The sequence below is a fragment of the Anomaloglossus baeobatrachus genome, chromosome 11 (genome assembly GCF_048569485.1).
Source record: "Anomaloglossus baeobatrachus isolate aAnoBae1 chromosome 11, aAnoBae1.hap1, whole genome shotgun sequence".
NCBI classification, from domain to species: domain Eukaryota; kingdom Metazoa; phylum Chordata; class Amphibia; order Anura; family Aromobatidae; genus Anomaloglossus; species Anomaloglossus baeobatrachus.
This window is the reverse complement of record NC_134363.1, coordinates 176,278,326-176,295,525: the sequence shown is the minus strand read 5'-3', so window position 1 is coordinate 176,295,525 and position 17,200 is coordinate 176,278,326. Positions and strand designations below refer to the sequence as shown.

At 55.8% G+C, this 17,200-nt stretch overlaps 1 protein-coding gene across 1 annotated transcript in view; it reads left to right on the top strand.

The window, feature by feature from the left end:
* Window positions 1–4,367: 4,367 nt before the first annotated feature.
* The window catches only part of DLAT (dihydrolipoamide S-acetyltransferase), a 32,168-nt gene continuing 19,335 nt past the window's right edge, over window positions 4,368–17,200 (top strand). The window contains exons 1-13 of the mRNA XM_075328977.1: window positions 4,368–4,688; window positions 8,011–8,112; window positions 8,307–8,431; window positions 8,656–8,812; window positions 9,755–9,881; window positions 10,905–11,080; window positions 12,090–12,240; window positions 12,776–12,849; window positions 13,051–13,155; window positions 14,325–14,432; window positions 15,328–15,446; window positions 15,520–15,682; window positions 16,827–16,963. Coding sequence (XP_075185092.1) covers window positions 4,467–4,688; window positions 8,011–8,112; window positions 8,307–8,431; window positions 8,656–8,812; window positions 9,755–9,881; window positions 10,905–11,080; window positions 12,090–12,240; window positions 12,776–12,849; window positions 13,051–13,155; window positions 14,325–14,432; window positions 15,328–15,446; window positions 15,520–15,682; window positions 16,827–16,963 — 1,766 coding nt within the window. The 5' untranslated portion in view covers window positions 4,368–4,466. The remainder of the gene's footprint in view (window positions 4,689–8,010; window positions 8,113–8,306; window positions 8,432–8,655; window positions 8,813–9,754; window positions 9,882–10,904; window positions 11,081–12,089; window positions 12,241–12,775; window positions 12,850–13,050; window positions 13,156–14,324; window positions 14,433–15,327; window positions 15,447–15,519; window positions 15,683–16,826; window positions 16,964–17,200) is intronic.

The window sequence follows — 17,200 nt, the reverse complement described above, 5'->3', positions numbered from 1 at the left end:
TGGTAGTGCCCGCTCATCACTAGTTACGAGTACTGAGCACCTGAGCATGGTAGTGCCCGCTCATCACTAGTTACGTGTACAGAGCACCCGAGCATGGTAGTGCCCGCTCATCACTAGTTACCAGTACTGAACAGCCGAGCATGGTAGTGCCCGCTCATCACTAGTTACCAGTACTGAACACCTGAGCATGGTAGTGCCCGCTCATCACTAGTTACCAGTACTGAGCACCCGAGCATGGTAGTGCCCGCTCATCACTAGTTACCAGTACTGAGCACCCGAGCATGGTAGTGCCCGCTCATCACTAGTTACCAGTACCGAGCACCCGAGCATGGTAGTGCCCGCTCATCACTAGTTACCAGTACTGAGCACCCGAGCATGGTAGTGCCCGCTCATCACTAGTTACCAGTACTGAGCACCTGAGCATGGTAGTGCCCGCTCATCACTAGTTACCAGTACTGAGCACCCGAGCATGGTAGTGCCCCCTCATCACTAGTTACCAGTACCGAGCACCCGAGCATGGTAGTGCCCGCTCATCACTAGTTACGAGGACAGAGCACCCGAGCATGGTAGTGCCCCCTCATCACTAGTTACGAGTACTGAGTACCTGAGCATGGTAGTGCCCGCGCATCACTAGTTACGTGTACAGAGCACCCAAGCATGGTAGTGCCCGCTCATCACTAGTTACATGTACAGAGCACCCGAGCATGGTAGTGCCCGCTCATCACTAGTTACCAGTACTGAGCACCCGAGCATGGTAGTGCTCGCTCATCACTAGTTACCAGTACTGAGCACCTGAGCATGGTAGTGCCCGCTCATCACTAGTTACCAGTACTGAGCACCTGAGCATGGTAGTGCCCGCTCATCACTAGTTACCAGTACTGAGCACCCGAGCATGGTAGTGCCCCCTCATCACTAGTTACCAGTACTGAGCACCCGAGCATGGTAGTGCCCGCTCATCACTAGTTACGAGGACAGAGCACCCGAGCATGGTAGTGCCCCCTCATCACTAGTTACGAGTACTGAGTACCTGAGCATGGTAGTGCCCGCTCATCACTAGTTACGAGTACTGAGCACCTGAGCATGGTAGTGCCCGCTCATCACTAGTTACGTGTACAGAGCACCCAAGCATGGTAGTGCCCGCTCATCACTAGTTACGTGTACAGAGCACCCAAGCATGGTAGTGCCCGCTCATCACTAGTTACATGTACAGAGCACCCGAGCATGGTAGTGCCCGCTCATCACTAGTTACCAGTACTGAGCACCCGAGCATGGTAGTGCTCGCTCATCACTAGTTACCAGTACTGAGCACCTGAGCATGGTAGTGCCCGCTCATCACTAGTTACCAGTACTGAGCACCCGAGCATGGTAGTGTCTGCTCATCATTAGTTACGAGTACTGAGCACCTGAGCATGGTAGTGCCCGCTCATCACTAGTTACCAGTACTGAGCACCCGAGCATGGTAGTGTCTGCTCATCATTAGTTACGAGTACTGAGCACCCGAGCATGGTAGTGCCCACTCATCACTAGTTACCAGTACTGAGCACCCGAGCATGGTAGTGTCCACTCATCACTAGTTACCAGAACTGAGCACCCGAGCATGGTAGTGTCTGCTCATCATTAGTTACGAGTACTGAGCACCCGAGCATGGTAGTGCCCACTCATCACTAGTTACCAGTACTGAGCACCCGAGCATGGTAGTGCTCACTCATCACTAGTTACCAGAACTGAGCACCCGAGCATGGTAGTGTCTGCTCATCATTAGTTACGAGTACTGAGCACCCGAGCATGGTAGTGCTCGCTCATCACTAGTTACCAGTACTGAGCACCTGACCATGGTAGTGTCTGCTCATCACTAGTTACCAGTACTGAGCACCTGAGCATGGTAGTGCCCGCTCATCACTAGTTACCAGTACTGAGCACCTGAGCATGGTAGTGCCCGCTCATCACTAGTTACGAGTACAGAGCACCCGAGTATGGTAGTGCCCGCTCATCACTAGTTACGAGTACAGAGCACCCGAGCATGGTAGTGCCTGCTCATCACTAGTTACCAGTACTGAGCACCCGAGCATGGTAGTGCCCGCTCATCACTAGTTACGAGTACTGAGCACCTGAGCATGGTAGTGCCTGCTCATCACTAGTTACCAGTACTGAGCACCCGAGCATGGTAGTGCCCGCTCATCACTAGTTACCAGTACTGAGCACCCGAGCATGGTAGTGCCCGCTCATCACTAGTTACGAGTGCTGAACACCCGAGCATGGTAGTGCCCGCTCATCACTATTTACGAGTACTGAACACCCGAGCATGGTAGTGCCCGCTCATCACTAGTTACGAGTGCTGAACACCCGAGCATGGTAGTGCCCGCTCATCACTAGTTACCAGTACTGAGCACCCGAGCATGGTAGTGCCCGCTCATCACTTGTTACAAGTACTGAGCACCCGAGCATGGTAATGCCCGCTCATCGCTAGTTACGAGTACAGAGCACCTGAGCATGGTAGTGCCCGCTCATCGCTAGTTACGAGTACTGAGCACCCGAGCATGGTAGTGCTCGCTCATCACTAGTTACGAGTACTGAGCACTCGAGCATGGTAGTGCCCGCTCATCGCTAGTTACGAGTACTGAGCACCCGAGCATGGTAGTGCCCACTCATCACTAGTTACTAGTACTGAGCACCCGAGCATGGTAGTGCCCGCTCATCACTAGTTACCAGTACTGAGCACCCGAGCATGGTAGTGCCCGCTCATCACTAGTTACGAGTACTGAGCACCTGAGCATGGTAGTGCCCACTCATCACTAGTTACCAGTACTGAACACCCGAGCATGGTAGTGCCCGCTCATCACTAGTTACCAGTACTGAGCACCCGAGCATGGTAGTGCCCGCTCATCACTTGTTACAAGTACTGAGCACCCGAGCATGGTAGTGCCCGCTCATCACTAGTTACGAGTACAGAGCACCCGAGCATGGTAGTGCCCGCTCATCACTAGTTACGAGTACAGAGCACCCGAGCATGGTAGTGCCCGCTCATCGCTAGTTACGAGTACTGAGCACCCGAGCATGGTAGTGCCCGCTCATCACTAGTTACCAGTACTGAGCACCCGAGCATGGTAGTGCCCGCTCATCACTAGTTACGAGTACTGAGCACCTGAGCATGGTAGTGCCCGCTCATCTCTAGTTACCAGTACTGAGCACCCGAGCATGGTAGTGCCCGCTCATCACTAGTTACTAGTACTGACCACTCGAGCATGGTAGTGCCCGCTCATCACTAGTTACCAGTACTGAGCACCCGAGCATGGTAGTGCCCGCTCATCACTAGTTACTAGTACTGAGCACCCGAGCATGGTAGTGCCCGCTCATCATTAGTTACGAGTACTGAGCACCCGAGCATGGTAGTGCCCGCTCATCACTAGTTACGAGTACTGAGCACTCGAGCATGGTAGTGCCCGCTCATCACTAGACTTCATATTTTGCAGCCTGAAAATAAAATATACTGCAGAGACCATGCATATAGAGAATTGGTCATTGGTGCACCACAAGTAGTCATGAGCCTTGGTGTGGTCTGGTTCATGCAGCAGGGTTGAAACTGGAAACACATATTTTTGGAGGTTGGAGTGGGCCCTAGTGCAGTCATGCAGGGTGCTCATAGGGTACGCAGCATCATTGATAGGTGACTATCAGGGAGTACTACCACCAGTAGCCCGTCTGTATACGATACATTGAATGAAGCGCTCTAATTCCAGGATGTGGACAATGGGAACATTGGGAATCCACAGTTTCCAGTGCAGTTTTCCCACTTGGCATCTATGGAAAGTACCTGGAGTGGCACATGTGCGGATAATAAAAAGGAATATACAAAAAAAAATAAAAAATTCTAAGAAACAGCGCCACAGGTGTGCACAGGACGTGCGCGGTACTGCAGGTAGAAGAAAGCCCGCGCTCTCCCTCTGGTGGCTACTATGTATCAGATCTGCGCGCGCCGCTCAGGGGATTCCATCAGATTCTTGCGCATGTGATCACGTGATCTAAGCCTGCCAGTAGCCGCTGTCACTCACTGACACACCTTCGCCACGCCCACGACCTCACGTTCCGTCGGGAGAACGTCAAACGGCGCCGCCATCTTCCTCCACCCAAATCTCTACTGACGCGGGGCACTTGAGGTCACCGGAAGTCTCCATCCGCCATCTTTGTCCTCCCCTTTCTGATCAGAGTGTCGCATTGTCAGTGATAATTTTCCTTCCCTGAATATCGTTATGAGGATTAGATTCCCGCCAGGACGATACATGAGATTTATTTATGTAAAACTCATGGCGGATTTTTTTCTTTTTTTTTGTCGTGGGTGTACCAAGATGGCGGGTGTGGTAAAGCGCGACCTCTAGGGGGAGGCTGAGGTTGCAGCGTCTGCCGTCAGTGTTCCCGTATCGCCGGGGAGGTCATTGAGGACCGAGGCCCTGAGTGTTCCCTCCGCAGCCATGCTCCGCCTGTGCCTGAGGCTCCGCGGCCCTCTCCGTTCTGTCCTGCCGGCCCGGGGCAATGGGAGCCAAGCAGGGCGGCTCCGGCGGTACCACACGGGCATTGGCGGCCGGCTCCGGGCTCTGACAGCGGCTCCAGCTCAGGGGTGTGCCGCCCGTCTGCCGGGGATACGGGGACCGGAGATCGGGCGGCGCTGGTACAGTCTGCCGCCACATCAGAAGGTGAGGATCGCGCGACCAATCACAGCGCAGCTTTCATCTCACCACAGCAGAAGGGGCATGTAAGCTGTGCTCTGATTGGTCGCTATGGATAACAGCTCAGTTCACCCAGTTTGGCAGTTTGGTTGTCATGGCTGCCAAACGTGCGGTGTCCGGTGTATACACTGTACATATGTGTCTGTGTGCGCAATATATAGTATATACACTGTATATGTGCCTGTGACAGGCGAAACGCAATAGTGAACTTATAGATTTTGCTACACGGCGGAGGTCAATCTCCATTATACGGGTGTGGGGAAAGTCAGGCTGCGGTCACACAGTGCGGAAGATGTGAGCAGATTATATCCACAGCAAGAACCTGTGGGGTCCCTCCCCTGCGGTGTGTGGCGGCTGCTCTGCGGGGTCCCGTCTCCCCTGCGGTGTGTGGCGGCTGCTCTGCGGGGTCCCCCCTCCCCTGCGGTGTGTGGCGGCTGCTCTGCGGGGTCCCCCCTCCCCTGCGGCGTGTGGCGGCTGCTCTGCGGGGTCCCCTCTCCCCTGCGGCGTGTGGCGGCTGCTCTGCGGGGTCCCCTCTCCCCTGCGGCGTGTGGCGGCTGCTCTGCGGGGTCCCCTCTCCCCTGCGGCGTGTGGCGGCTGCTCTGCGGGGTCCCCTCTCCCCTGCGGCGTGTGGCGGCTGCTCTGCGGGGTCCCCTCTCCCCTGCGGCGTGTGGCGGCTGCTCTGCGAGGTCCCTCTCCCCTGCGGCGTGTGGCGGCTGCTCTGCGAGGTCCCTCCCTCCCCTGCGGCGTGTGGAGGCTGCTCTGCGGGTTCCCTCCCTCCCCTGCGGCGTGTGGCGGCTGCTCTGCGGGGTCCCTCCCTCCCCTGCGGCGTGTGGCGGCTGCTCTGCGGGGTCCCCCCTCCCCTGCGGCGTGTGGCGGCTGCTCTGCGGGGTCCCCTCTCCCCTGCGGCGTGTGGCGGCTGCTCTGCGGGGTCCCCTCTCCCCTGCGGCGTGTGGCGGCTGCTCTGCGGGGTCCCCTCTCCCCTGCGGCGTGTGGCGGCTGCTCTGCGGGGTCCCCTCTCCCCTGCGGCGTGTGGCGGCTGCTCTGCGGGGTCCCCTCTCCCCTGCGGCGTGTGGCGGCTGCTCTGCGAGGTCCCTCCCTCCCCTGCGGCGTGTGGAGGCTGCTCTGCGGGTTCCCTCCCTCCCCTGCGGCGTGTGGCGGCTGCTCTGCGGGGTCCCTCCCTCCCCTGCGGCGTGTGGCGGCTGCTCTGCGGGGTCCCTCCCTCCCCTGCGGCGTGTGGCGGCTGCTCTGCGGGGTCCCTCCCTCCCCTGCGGCGTGTGGCGGCTGCTCTGCGGGGTCCCTCCCTCCCCTGCGGCGTGTGGCGGCTGCTCTGCGGGGTCCCTCCCTCCCCTGCGGCGTGTGGCGGCTGCTCTGCGGGGTCCCTCCCTCCCCTGCGGCGTGTGGCGGCTGCTCTGCGGGGTCCCTCCCTCCCCTGCGGCGTGTGGCGGCTGCTCTGCGGGGTCCCTCCCTCCCCTGCGGCGTGTGGCGGCTGCTCTGCGGGGTCCCTCCCTCCCCTGCGGCGTGTGGCGGCTGCTCTGCGGGGTCCCCTCTCACCTGCGGCGTGTGGCGGCTGCTCTGCGGGGGTCCCCTCTCACCTGCGGCGTGTGGCGGCTGCTCTGCGGGGTCCCCTCTCACCTGCGGCGTGTGGCGGCTGCTCTGCGGGGTCCCCTCTCCCCTGCGGCGTGTGGCGGCTGCTCTGCGGGGTCCCCTCTCCTCTGCGGCGTGTGGCGGCTGCTCTGCGGGGTCCCCCCTCCCCTGCGGTGTGTGGCGGCTGCTCTGCGGGGTCCCCTCTCCCCTGCGGCGTGTGGCGGCTGCTCTGCGGGGTCCCCTCTCCCCTGCGGCGTGTGGCGGCTGCTCTGCGGGGTCCCCTCTCCCCTGCGGCGTGTGGCGGCTGCTCTGCGGGGTCCCCTCTCCCCTGCGGCGTGTGGCGGCTGCTCTGCGGGGTCCCCCCTCCCCTGCGGCGTGTGGCGGCTGCTCTGCGGGGTCCCCTCTCCCCTGCGGCGTGTGGCGGCTGCTCTGCGGGGTCCCCCCTCCCCTGCGGTGTGTGGCGGCTGCTCTGCGGGGTCCCCTCTCCCCTGCGGTGCGTGGCGGCTGCTCTGCGGGGTCCCTCCCTCCCCTGCGGCGTGTGGCGGCTGCTCTGCGGGGTCCCTCCCTCCCCTGCGGCGTGTGGCGGCTGCTCTGCGGGGTCCCTCCCTCCCCTGCGGCGTGTGGCGGCTGCTCTGCGGGGTCCGTCCCTCCCCTGCGGCGTGTGGCGGCTGCTCTGCGGGGTCCCTCCCTCCCCTGCGGCGTGTGGCGGCTGCTCTGCGGGGTCCCCTCTCACCTGCGGCATGTGGCGGCTGCTCTGCGGGGGTCCCCTCTCACCTGCGGCGTGTGGCGGCTGCTCTGCGGGGTCCCCTCTCACCTGCGGCGTGTGGCGGCTGCTCTGCGGGGTCCCCTCTCCCCTGCGGCGTGTGGCGGCTGCTCTGCGGGGTCCCCTCTCCTCTGCGGTGTGTGGCGGCTGCTCTGCGGGGTCCCCCCTCCCCTGCGGTGTGTGGCGGCTGCTCTGCGGGGTCCCCTCTCCCCTGCGGCGTGTGGCGGCTGCTCTGCGGGGTCCCCTCTCCCCTGCGGCGTGTGGCGGCTGCTCTGCGGGGTCCCCTCTCCCCTGCGGCGTGTGGCGGCTGCTCTGCGGGGTCCCCCCTCCCCTGCGGCGTGTGGCGGCTGCTCTGCGGGGTCCCCTCTCCCCTGCGGCGTGTGGCGGCTGCTCTGCGGGGTCCCCCCTCCCCTGCGGCGTGTGGCGGCTGCTCTGCGGGGTCCCCCCTCCCCTGCGGTGTGTGGCGGCTGCTCTGCGGGGTCCCCTCTCCCCTGCGGTGCGTGGCGGCTGCTCTGCGGGGTCCTTCCTCTGGTGTGTGGGGTCTCCCCTCTCCAGGCGGCACACACTTGGTGACATCTTCCCCTTTGTGGTAATTTGTCGCCCGTCCCTCGTATTCTGCGGTGACTCGGTGTCCAGTTATCGCCCTCGGTTCATGGCCTCGGAGCAGACGGCAGAAAGTGCCCCCTCCCCCGTTCTTCTTGTCCTGCATGCATTGCTGTGTTAGGCATCCGCAGCCAGTTTTCGCTGTCGCCCCTCATTCTTTACCCCCCGAGTTCCTTGGTGATGTCGGTGACGGCGGATCAGGAGTGTCTTTGTTTATTTTTCCTCCATTTTCTTGGAGACCATCCATGTAATCTTGCCTTCCTTCTGATCGGTCACACTTGGGCTTTGTCCCCGTTGTATGATGTTTCGGTCGCTCATCTGACGTCTTCTCTCCTCCAGGTGCCTTTGCCGGCTCTTTCCCCCACAATGCAGATGGGGACCATTGCTCGATGGGAAAAGAAAGAAGGAGAGAAGATTAATGAGGGGGATCTGATTGCGGAGGTAATGCCCCGGGCGAATGTCCTGTCTCTTCACGTGTGATTCCTGGATATATGGAGTGTGTGCAGGTGGAGAGGGCTGTGTTGTCTCGTGCCGGCTCCTGAGTGATCAGTGTGCGGTGTATTGTGTGACCGAGCGCTGGGTATGAAGCTCTTTGTGCACCGGTCGCTCCGCTCTGATTATTTTTATCTTTCCAGGTAGAGACAGACAAGGCCACCGTCGGGTTTGAGAGTCTGGAGGAATGCTACCTGGCCAAAATACTGGTCTCAGAGGGGACAAGAGACGTCCCTATCGGATCCGTAATCTGCATCACAGTAGACAAGTGAGTGGCGGTAGCGAGCCGATATCTGTGCACGAGCGGGCGGTAGATTAGCGCTTTATCCTCACACCGCTCGCTCCTGAATCGGGAGGTTACCGACCTCACGTCTATACACGACGGGCAGGTATCACGCACAGGTCCAGTTCTGATGAATAGTCCTATCTGCGGAGCATCGGCCCTCCCCGGATCCAGCCTACTCATACATGTGTTTCTATTTCTTGTGTTAGGCCAGAACTCATCGACGCCTTTAAGAACTTCACCTTGGACTCGGCAGCTCCCGCCGCCTCCGCAGCCCCAACCACCGCAGCACCACCACCACCATCAGCTCCTGCTCCCCCGTCCCCTGTTCAAGCCCCCGGCAGCTCCTATCCCACCCACATGAAGGTAATCCAGACACGGGCATAGTCCGACAGACACTGCGACGTGGTTCTAAGGGCTTCCATGTTGCAGGTTTTTGTGGCTCTTGTTTTCTGAATTTTCAGATGGAAAATCTGCATCCTTTTACAGTAAGGCTGTGTGCACACACTGCGTTTTTTCTTGCAGATTTTCACAAACTTGCCAGGATATCCTGATGCCAGCAAAGTCTGAGAATTTTTGAAATGTTGTGCACACGTTCAGGATTTTTTGGTTGCGGTGTCAATTCTTTCTGGGATTTTTTCCCCCGCGTTTTTCACCATTGAAAGTGGTGAAAAAAATGCAGAAAAAATGCTTGTTTTTGCAGTTTCCTGCCAGAACATGCAGATTTGGTTGCAGATTTGGTTGCAATGTGTGCACAGAGCCTGATTGCGCACGCTGCAGATAATTTCCGTGCACACTTTTAAATCCGCAGCTCATTATTTCTGGATTTTACCCTGTGTAATGTATAACATATAATCCGTGTCACATCCAGCGCAGATGTGTAGATGTTGCAGGGGATCGGTGTGTGGCACATCGCGTTACAGACCAGGTAGCCATTAAGGTACATATGGATATAATGGACGCCCCAACTCCGCCACCAGTAAGCGCTTACAGACTCCTCACATTCATTATCTAGTAATAAGGTCGTCAGTCTGGTGTCACATCAATGTCATCAGGTGACCGCATTGTCCGTGGTCTGACGTTCTGTCTGCTCCTCGGCACGGGTCACATGTACATGCAGACACGAGGGCCACCGACGCCGCAGACACGTGACTATATCATGACATGACCCCACCAATAACCCAAATTACTGCTTTACGGCCTCAGCGTTTTATTTGGAGCCGACCCATAAAAACAGAGTGTTAACCCTTCTAATTGTGCTGCCATCTGTGGCTATGTAGAATATCATTATTTTGTCCCATTCTGCAGATCATGTTACCCGCACTATCGCCGACAATGACCATGGGCACAATACAGAAATGGGAAAAGAAGGTCGGAGAGAGGCTCAGCGAGGGAGATCTGCTGGCAGAGATCGAAACGGACAAAGCAACTATAGGTATGGGCCTTCGGACGGGCCGTATGTGCCTTCGGACGGGCCGTATGTGCCCTCGGACGCGCCCCGTATGGGCCCTCGGACGCGCGCCCCGTATGGGCCCTCGGACGCGCGCCCCGTATGGGCCCTCGGACGCGCGCCCCGTATGGGCCCTCGGACGCGCGCCCCGTATGGGCCCTCGGACGCGCGCCCCGTATGGGCCCTCGGACGCGCGCCCCGTATGGGCCCTCGGACGCGCGCCCCGTATGGGCCCTCGGACGCGCGCCCCGTATGGGCCCTCGGACGCGCGCCCCGTATGGGCCCTCGGACGCGCGCCCCGTATGGGCCCTCGGACGCGCGCCCCGTATGGGCCCTCGGACGCGCGCCCTATGGGAATTGATAGGATTTATTCTCTCAGTTCATTATGTCCCTTAAAGGGGTTGTCTGAAGACAGACCTTGATGGTGTATCCGCTTCTGGGAGCTGCACCCGTCTCCAGCACTGGATTCACCCTTCTCCCACACTGACTGGTGCCCAATGTTCGTGTCCTCGTACTTCCGCACATACAGACGGTTACCTTGTCGCTGTCATTGAGTAACAGTGGGAATCGAGGGGACCCCTGTTCTAGTGCAACCGCGCATCCATGAGATGTGGATATTCCAAAAATGACTGAACACCTTTCGGCGGATTAATGGGAGCCTTACATAGAAATATTCCGTCCCCATCTGTCCTTGTAGCGTCCTACAAGATAGTAATGGCTATAAAGGAGTCTCTAAAATGGATTTTGATGCATAAAGGGAAAAAATAAAGTTGGGGAACGGTGGGGGCCACGTGTAGAGAGTCGTGGGTGCGGTTCTGTTCTCTGGAGTCCGGCTGTCCTGGCACTACAAGCTCCATTTACGTTTTCCCACCCAAGTTATTGTCCTGATAACGTGCCCCTTTATTTTTGGATTGTAGTTGTCAGTAAACGATAGGTTAATGAGGACAATTCTTTCCTTGTGTAACAGTGCGAAGGGTTAATAATAATAATTTTTTCACATTTCACAAGGTTTCGAAGTACAAGAAGAAGGATATTTGGCCAAAATCCTGATAGCGGAGGGCACCCGGGACGTTCCTCTCGGGACTCCCCTCTGTATCATCGTGGAGAAGGAGTCTGACATTGGGAGCTTCGCGGATTACAAGGAAACGGCAGCAGCGGTGGACATCAAGCCCCAGCCGACCCCGGTGCGTATAACCCAGATATTAACACAGAATTGTGACGCAGGTCTGAGTAACGCTAGGTTCACATTTCCGTTGTTTTGCATCAGTCACAATCCGTCGCCTTGAGGAATTACGGTATCCTGCAAAATATTTTGCAGGAATCCGTTTTTTCCCCATAGACTTCTATTAGTGACGGATTGTGACTGATGGCATTGCGTTGCATCCACCGCCTGATGATCTGCCGTTTACTCACTGACCGTCAGGCGGGAGCAACGATGAATATAACGGGGTTTTTGTGCAGCGGATCGATTTTTTTTTTTTTTTTTTTACTGTGCACATGCGCACAGTAAAAAACCATGATCCACTGTAAATCCAGTTCCAGCGGCCGGCTTTTCTGAGCAATCAGCTGATCGCCCGGGCGCCGGCTTTTCTGAGCGATCAGCTGATCATCCGGGCACCAGCTTTTCTGAGTGATCAGCTGATCATCCGGGCACCAGCTTTTCTGAGCGATCAGCTGATCATCCGGGCACCAGCTTTTCTGAGCGATCAGCTGATCATCCGGGCACCAGCTTTTCTGAGCGATCAGCTGATCATCCGGGCACCAGCTTTTCTGAGCGATCAGCTGATCATCCGGGCACCAGCTTTTCTGAGAGATCAGCTGATCATCCGGGCGCCGGCTTTTCTGAGCGATCAGCTAATCGCACAGCAGCCGGTTGTGAATGATCAGCTGATCACCCGGGCACCGGTCGATCAACTGATCGCTCAGAAAAGCCGGCGCCCGGATGATCAGCTGAAGTTGCTGCTTTTTTAAGCAGTCCCTTCCCAGCGTCTCTTATGAGCGTCCCTTGGGGTAACAGTGGGGAGGATGGGTGTTGGATGGGTGTTTGTAGTCGTCGTTTTGAGTCGGGGGCTTTGACAATCATTTCTAGTAAAGAGAATAATGCAGAATGCTGGTTCTTGTTCGGTTATTAGCACAGGATGGATTTTTGCATTTCCAGCGTCGTCCTCACACGGCTCCATGTTTGTGTTGCAGGCTGCGGCACTACCTCCTGCTCCACCTGTATCTCCCGCTCCTCCTGCACCAGCCCATCCCCCGGCTCCTGCATCGAAGGGCAGAGTGTTTGCGAGTCCTTTGGCTAAAAAGCTGGCAACAGAAAGGGGAATCGATACCAAGCAAGTGAAAGGTGAGAGCAGCGACACGTTCACATCTGCACCCCCCCCCCCCCCCCCCCGTACAATCACCTGCAGCGATGGGTGAAGCCATATGGAGACCACCCAGTGATGTGTATGTGGACCGGCGGTGGTGGTGGTGTTGGTGGCGATGGTGGTGGGTCCTTCCATCTTTGGTAATGTCACAGCGGCTTTTCTATTAACTCCTTGACATACATGCACATCACACATCTGGTGCTGGTGTATAGGCATGATGTTGACCTCTGCGCTGACGTGAGATAACGATGTGTGGTCACTGGCTGCAGCGCTCACATATCCCTTGTCCGAAAGGATTTTGTCAGCTAAGTGTGATTGCTGCAACCCATCAGTGGCCACTGATTGTCTGCAGCACTCAGTTATCAATGGCAGATGAGTCCCGCAGACACCGTGCTGGGTCCAGGAGACGAGTATATGCGGTTTTATTTTACGTGGAGCGTTGTTTATTTCGGGGGAGGGGTGATCCTGGTCATTTCTTGCCTAGTTCACGTTGGTTTTCCGGTAATATTCCAGGTACGGGGCCGGACGGCCGAATTACCAAGAAAGATATCGAGTCCTTTGTTCCTCCCAAGGCCGCACCTGTCAGTGTGAGTGTCGCCCTCCGAGAACCCTGATATATTGTATCCTCTTCTACAATGGCCGCCGAGCTGTCATCAGCCTCACAATGCGCCGGCCGTGTCCATTACATGCACCAGAGTTTCTCTAAGTTTGTAACATGGAGGCTTTGGAATGAAATTTGTCTCTCGGTGCGGCCTATTCCTGATCTGTGATCATATTTATACCCGTAGGCTCCTGCTGCCGCCGCCGCCCCGACTCCTGCGCAGCCGTCTCCTGCCGTGGGCGCCGTTCCTACAGGAGTCTTCACAGATATCCCTATAAGCAACATCAGGAAGGTGAGAGCATTGATATCAGACGTCTGACATCACCGGTCACACGCTGCGCTGGACAAGGCTTTGTAAATCAGTCCCATAGACCAGAGCGCAGCTGCAGGGCACACAGTGGAGGGAACGTTTGCACACCGTATCCTCCACAGATATTGCTGGGGTCCGCAGTTGTGTTAGTTTATTCTCGGCTTTTTATATTTTATAGGCAAACGTAGCTCTACTAAGTATTTATCATGTGCAATCCTATCTCTGCTACTAACATACACACGGCTGTGCCGTGTCTGCGCCCGGGGCTGTGCCGTGTCTGCGCCCGGGGCTGTGCCGTGTCTGCGCCCGGGGCTGTGCCGTGTCTGCGCCCGGGGCTGTGCCGTGTCTGCGCCCGGGGCTGTGCCGTGTCTGCGCCCGGGGCTGTGCCGTGTCTGCGCCCGGGGCTGTGCCGTGTCTGCGCCCGGGGCTGTGCCGTGTCTGCGCCCGGGGCTGTGCCGTGTCTGCGCCCGGGGCTGTGCCGTGTCTGCGCCCGGGGCTGTGCCGTGTACTTAGCACCTGCATTGGCGCCTTTTGCTGCCTGTATATTGCAATCACACACACCTCTGCTGTCTAGATGCTACAAACACAGCTCTGCTACGCACACATTACTTGCATTCACTCCTTTGTTGCCCCCAACAGAAGAATGATCTGGGAATGCATGTCTTGTGCTTAGCAGAGCTGTGTTTGCAAGGTTCATACAGCAGCGTTGTACGTATGTATGTAATATGTGGGCTGCAGAGGGATGGATGTAATCGGATATGACAGAGCTGTATAAATCATTGCAAACACATGTCCAAAAAAGAAACTATTTGGTAGCATAACAAATAAAAATAACAAATTGGGTTTGTTTTAATTAAGCACCAAATGTTGAAAATCTCTAAAATGTGTCTGGTTGTTTTGGACCAAAACACTCCAGGTATTAGAGGGTTTATATAATTGAACATGACGGATCCGCCTGGTTGAGTCCGGGGCCTCGGCTCCGCGCAGGGGAGGAACAGACGTGACGACGCCAGATCTTCAGGGTTAGATCCCCGTGTGTCGAGGTTCATGATCCCACCTGTACGGAGCCGGCCGCACGGTCTATAGTGAATCTCAGCGGTGGCCGATAGGATGGATCCGATGTCTCTGACCTCCCTGATCTCTGCCCGCAGGTGATCGCCCAGCGGCTCATGCAGTCCAAACAAACCATACCTCACTACTATCTGTCCATCGATATCAGCATGGGAGAGATACTGAAGCTAAGGAAGGAGTTAAATGAGGTAAATGGCTGTCATCATGTGCTGCGCTCCACGCGGACCCCCGTGTTACCAGTGTGTACCACCCTGGATATAATGGGATAATGGGCGGAGGTCGTCTGCATAGCGGCGCTTTCCCAGAAGGAGGAGCGGGGAGCTCATTTACATACTCTTAATTTCCCCATGAAGCATTGATTAAGACTCCATATGACGCTGGTCTCATTAAAGGGACATATTCTATAGTCTATCCCCAGGAGGTGCTATAAATGTCTAATACGTGCGAGAGATCAAACCCCACACCTGTCTGCAGTAAAAGGGCCCCCCCCCCCGATTCGGAATCGTACCCCGGCTGCAGTGATCGGAGTGCCTGGACACAAGCGGCGCAGTCTCACACCAGACGCCACCTTATGTAACAATCAATAACTAATGACTGAATCCAGATTATTGGGGATCGAAAAGATACAAGGGACTTTAAAAAAGTAAATGACGTGATCAGGAAACGAGCTGGCAGAGATTTATTGTGTCAGCCTATGCAGAGGACCCGGATGTGTGTGGCCTAAGCCCCACATTGCTGGTGTAGTGGGGAATGATGGGAGTTATAGTCTTACTGTAGGATGAGAGCCATAGGTAGCAGTGCGGTTATTGTAAAGCCCCTGCATGATAGGACTGCGGTCGGGATCATTACTTTAAAGGGGTCCTCTGACGCTGCTCATTTCCCTATCAGGAGGTGAGCAGAGCATATGGCTTTACATGCCAGGGCAAGCATTTTTTGCATGGCTGGGACGTGCACTTTTTTTTGCCCGGCCCGGGGCGTGCACACATACCAGCAAGATGCCACGTCTCCAGCGCCGCTCACCTCCCTCTCATGATACATTTTGTCCATGTTCGCCATGTAAAGGTTTTTCTTCCCACTTTGCAGGTTACAAAGTCTGAAAATCTTAAGCTCTCGGTCAACGATTTCATTATTAAGGCCTCGGCTTTATCGTGTCTGAAGGTCCCGGAGGCGAACTCCTCCTGGATGGACACCGTTATTAGACAGTAAGTCCTAGAAGTACGGTCATCAGCGGCGTCAGAACGATTTAACGCATCCCATCTCTATTTGTCTTTCTAGAAACCACGTGGTGGACGTCAGCGTGGCGGTCAGCACCCCGGCCGGACTCATCACACCCATAGTCTTCAATGCTCACATAAAGGGCCTCGCATCCATCAGCAAAGATGTGGCCTCCTTAGCGGCTCGGGCACGAGAGGGCAAACTAAAGCCCCATGAATTTCAGGTATGTACCAGAAGTATTGGCTTTCTACATGGCGGGCGCTGACGCTGAAGCTCAGGATTTCCCACCAGTGGTGACCGGAGCAGACATATTGGTATAATGGAGCCAAGGCTCATCTGATCGCTTGTAGCTACAGACCTGAGGCTGCAATATGGAGAGCTGGATGACGTCTCTTCTGATCTCAGACATCGGCTTTCACAGTAGCTGCATTTACATGGTCTTGTTTCATGATCCATTTCTGGTTTGGCCAAATGTCTCATGACCCAAACAAACCAAATATATGTATATGGGGCCAACCGTGCATATGAGCTAATGATAGCCCTAAAGACTGTCATTATAGACCTAAGATCATCAGGGTCTGATAGGCGAGGGTTTCCCTGCATTAATCTGTTTTTATAGCCCCAGTACCACTCCGTTCCAGAGATCCGCAGGGGGCACCGCTATGGGATCTCCTCTAATCCCCAACACTGGCAGGACAGCCTAGTTTTCCGCCATTAATGTCTACGTATTGAAAGGGTTATTCCCAGAAATTAAAGTTCTCCTCTTTCCATAAGATAAAGGATAAGTTACTAATTGCTGTGGTCCCCGGAATGATTCAGAGCACGGGGCCCTGCATTACGTCCTGAATGGAGCGCAGGTGCGCATGCTCGACCTCCATCCATCCATAGCAGAGCGCTGTCCTCGGCTTTCTCTGGCTGCTCCATAGACAATGGAAGGGACAGAGGTCACACATGCGCACCTCTGCTTCATTAAAAGAGGATTTCCACATTGCTCTATTGTTGACTTCACTGGTGGTCCCATTTGTAGGACCCTCAGCGATCAGTGAGTTCCCTTAACACAGGGCTACTGAATTTGAAGAGGCTTTGGTGAAGGAGGGTAAAGCTGCATGACTTGTACAGTGTTCAGTGGATATTGCCCAATAAAGGTCCAGGTTTGGAAAAAGATGGCTACTTATTACCGTAACTGCACCAGGTTGGGTTGTATTGCGGCTGAGCAGCATTCACTTTAATAGAACTGGTTTTGGGAGACGGCAGCCATGTTTTTCTACTTTTCCAATTGTGTCGTTTTCTGTGCACTTTGAAATAAAGATATAAAATCCTCTTTATGACATCGTACATTTAATCGTTATCAATGTCGTCTGTTCTAGGGTGGAACCTTCACGGTCTCCAACCTGGGTATGTATGGGATCAAGAACTTCTCGGCAATTATTAACCCCCCTCAGGCGTGTATTCTGGCCGTGGGAGGATCGGAGAACAGACTAGTACCAGCCGATAACGAGCGAGGGTAAGGATGTCATGTGGTCGCCCTGCGCCGTCTGTGGCTTTGTCCCATTTGTAAAATATTTATGCAACACGATAATGGAAAGGGCTTGTTCACAATCAGTCATTTCCAAAACTCCTCAAGATGCTGCATTTTGTTTTTTGCTGCTTCTTTGCATTTTTTTTTTTTTTTTTTTAACCATTCGTGTATCTGCAGCACACCCGTGTTTTTTTTTCTTTTTTTTTTTGTTTTTTTTTTCAT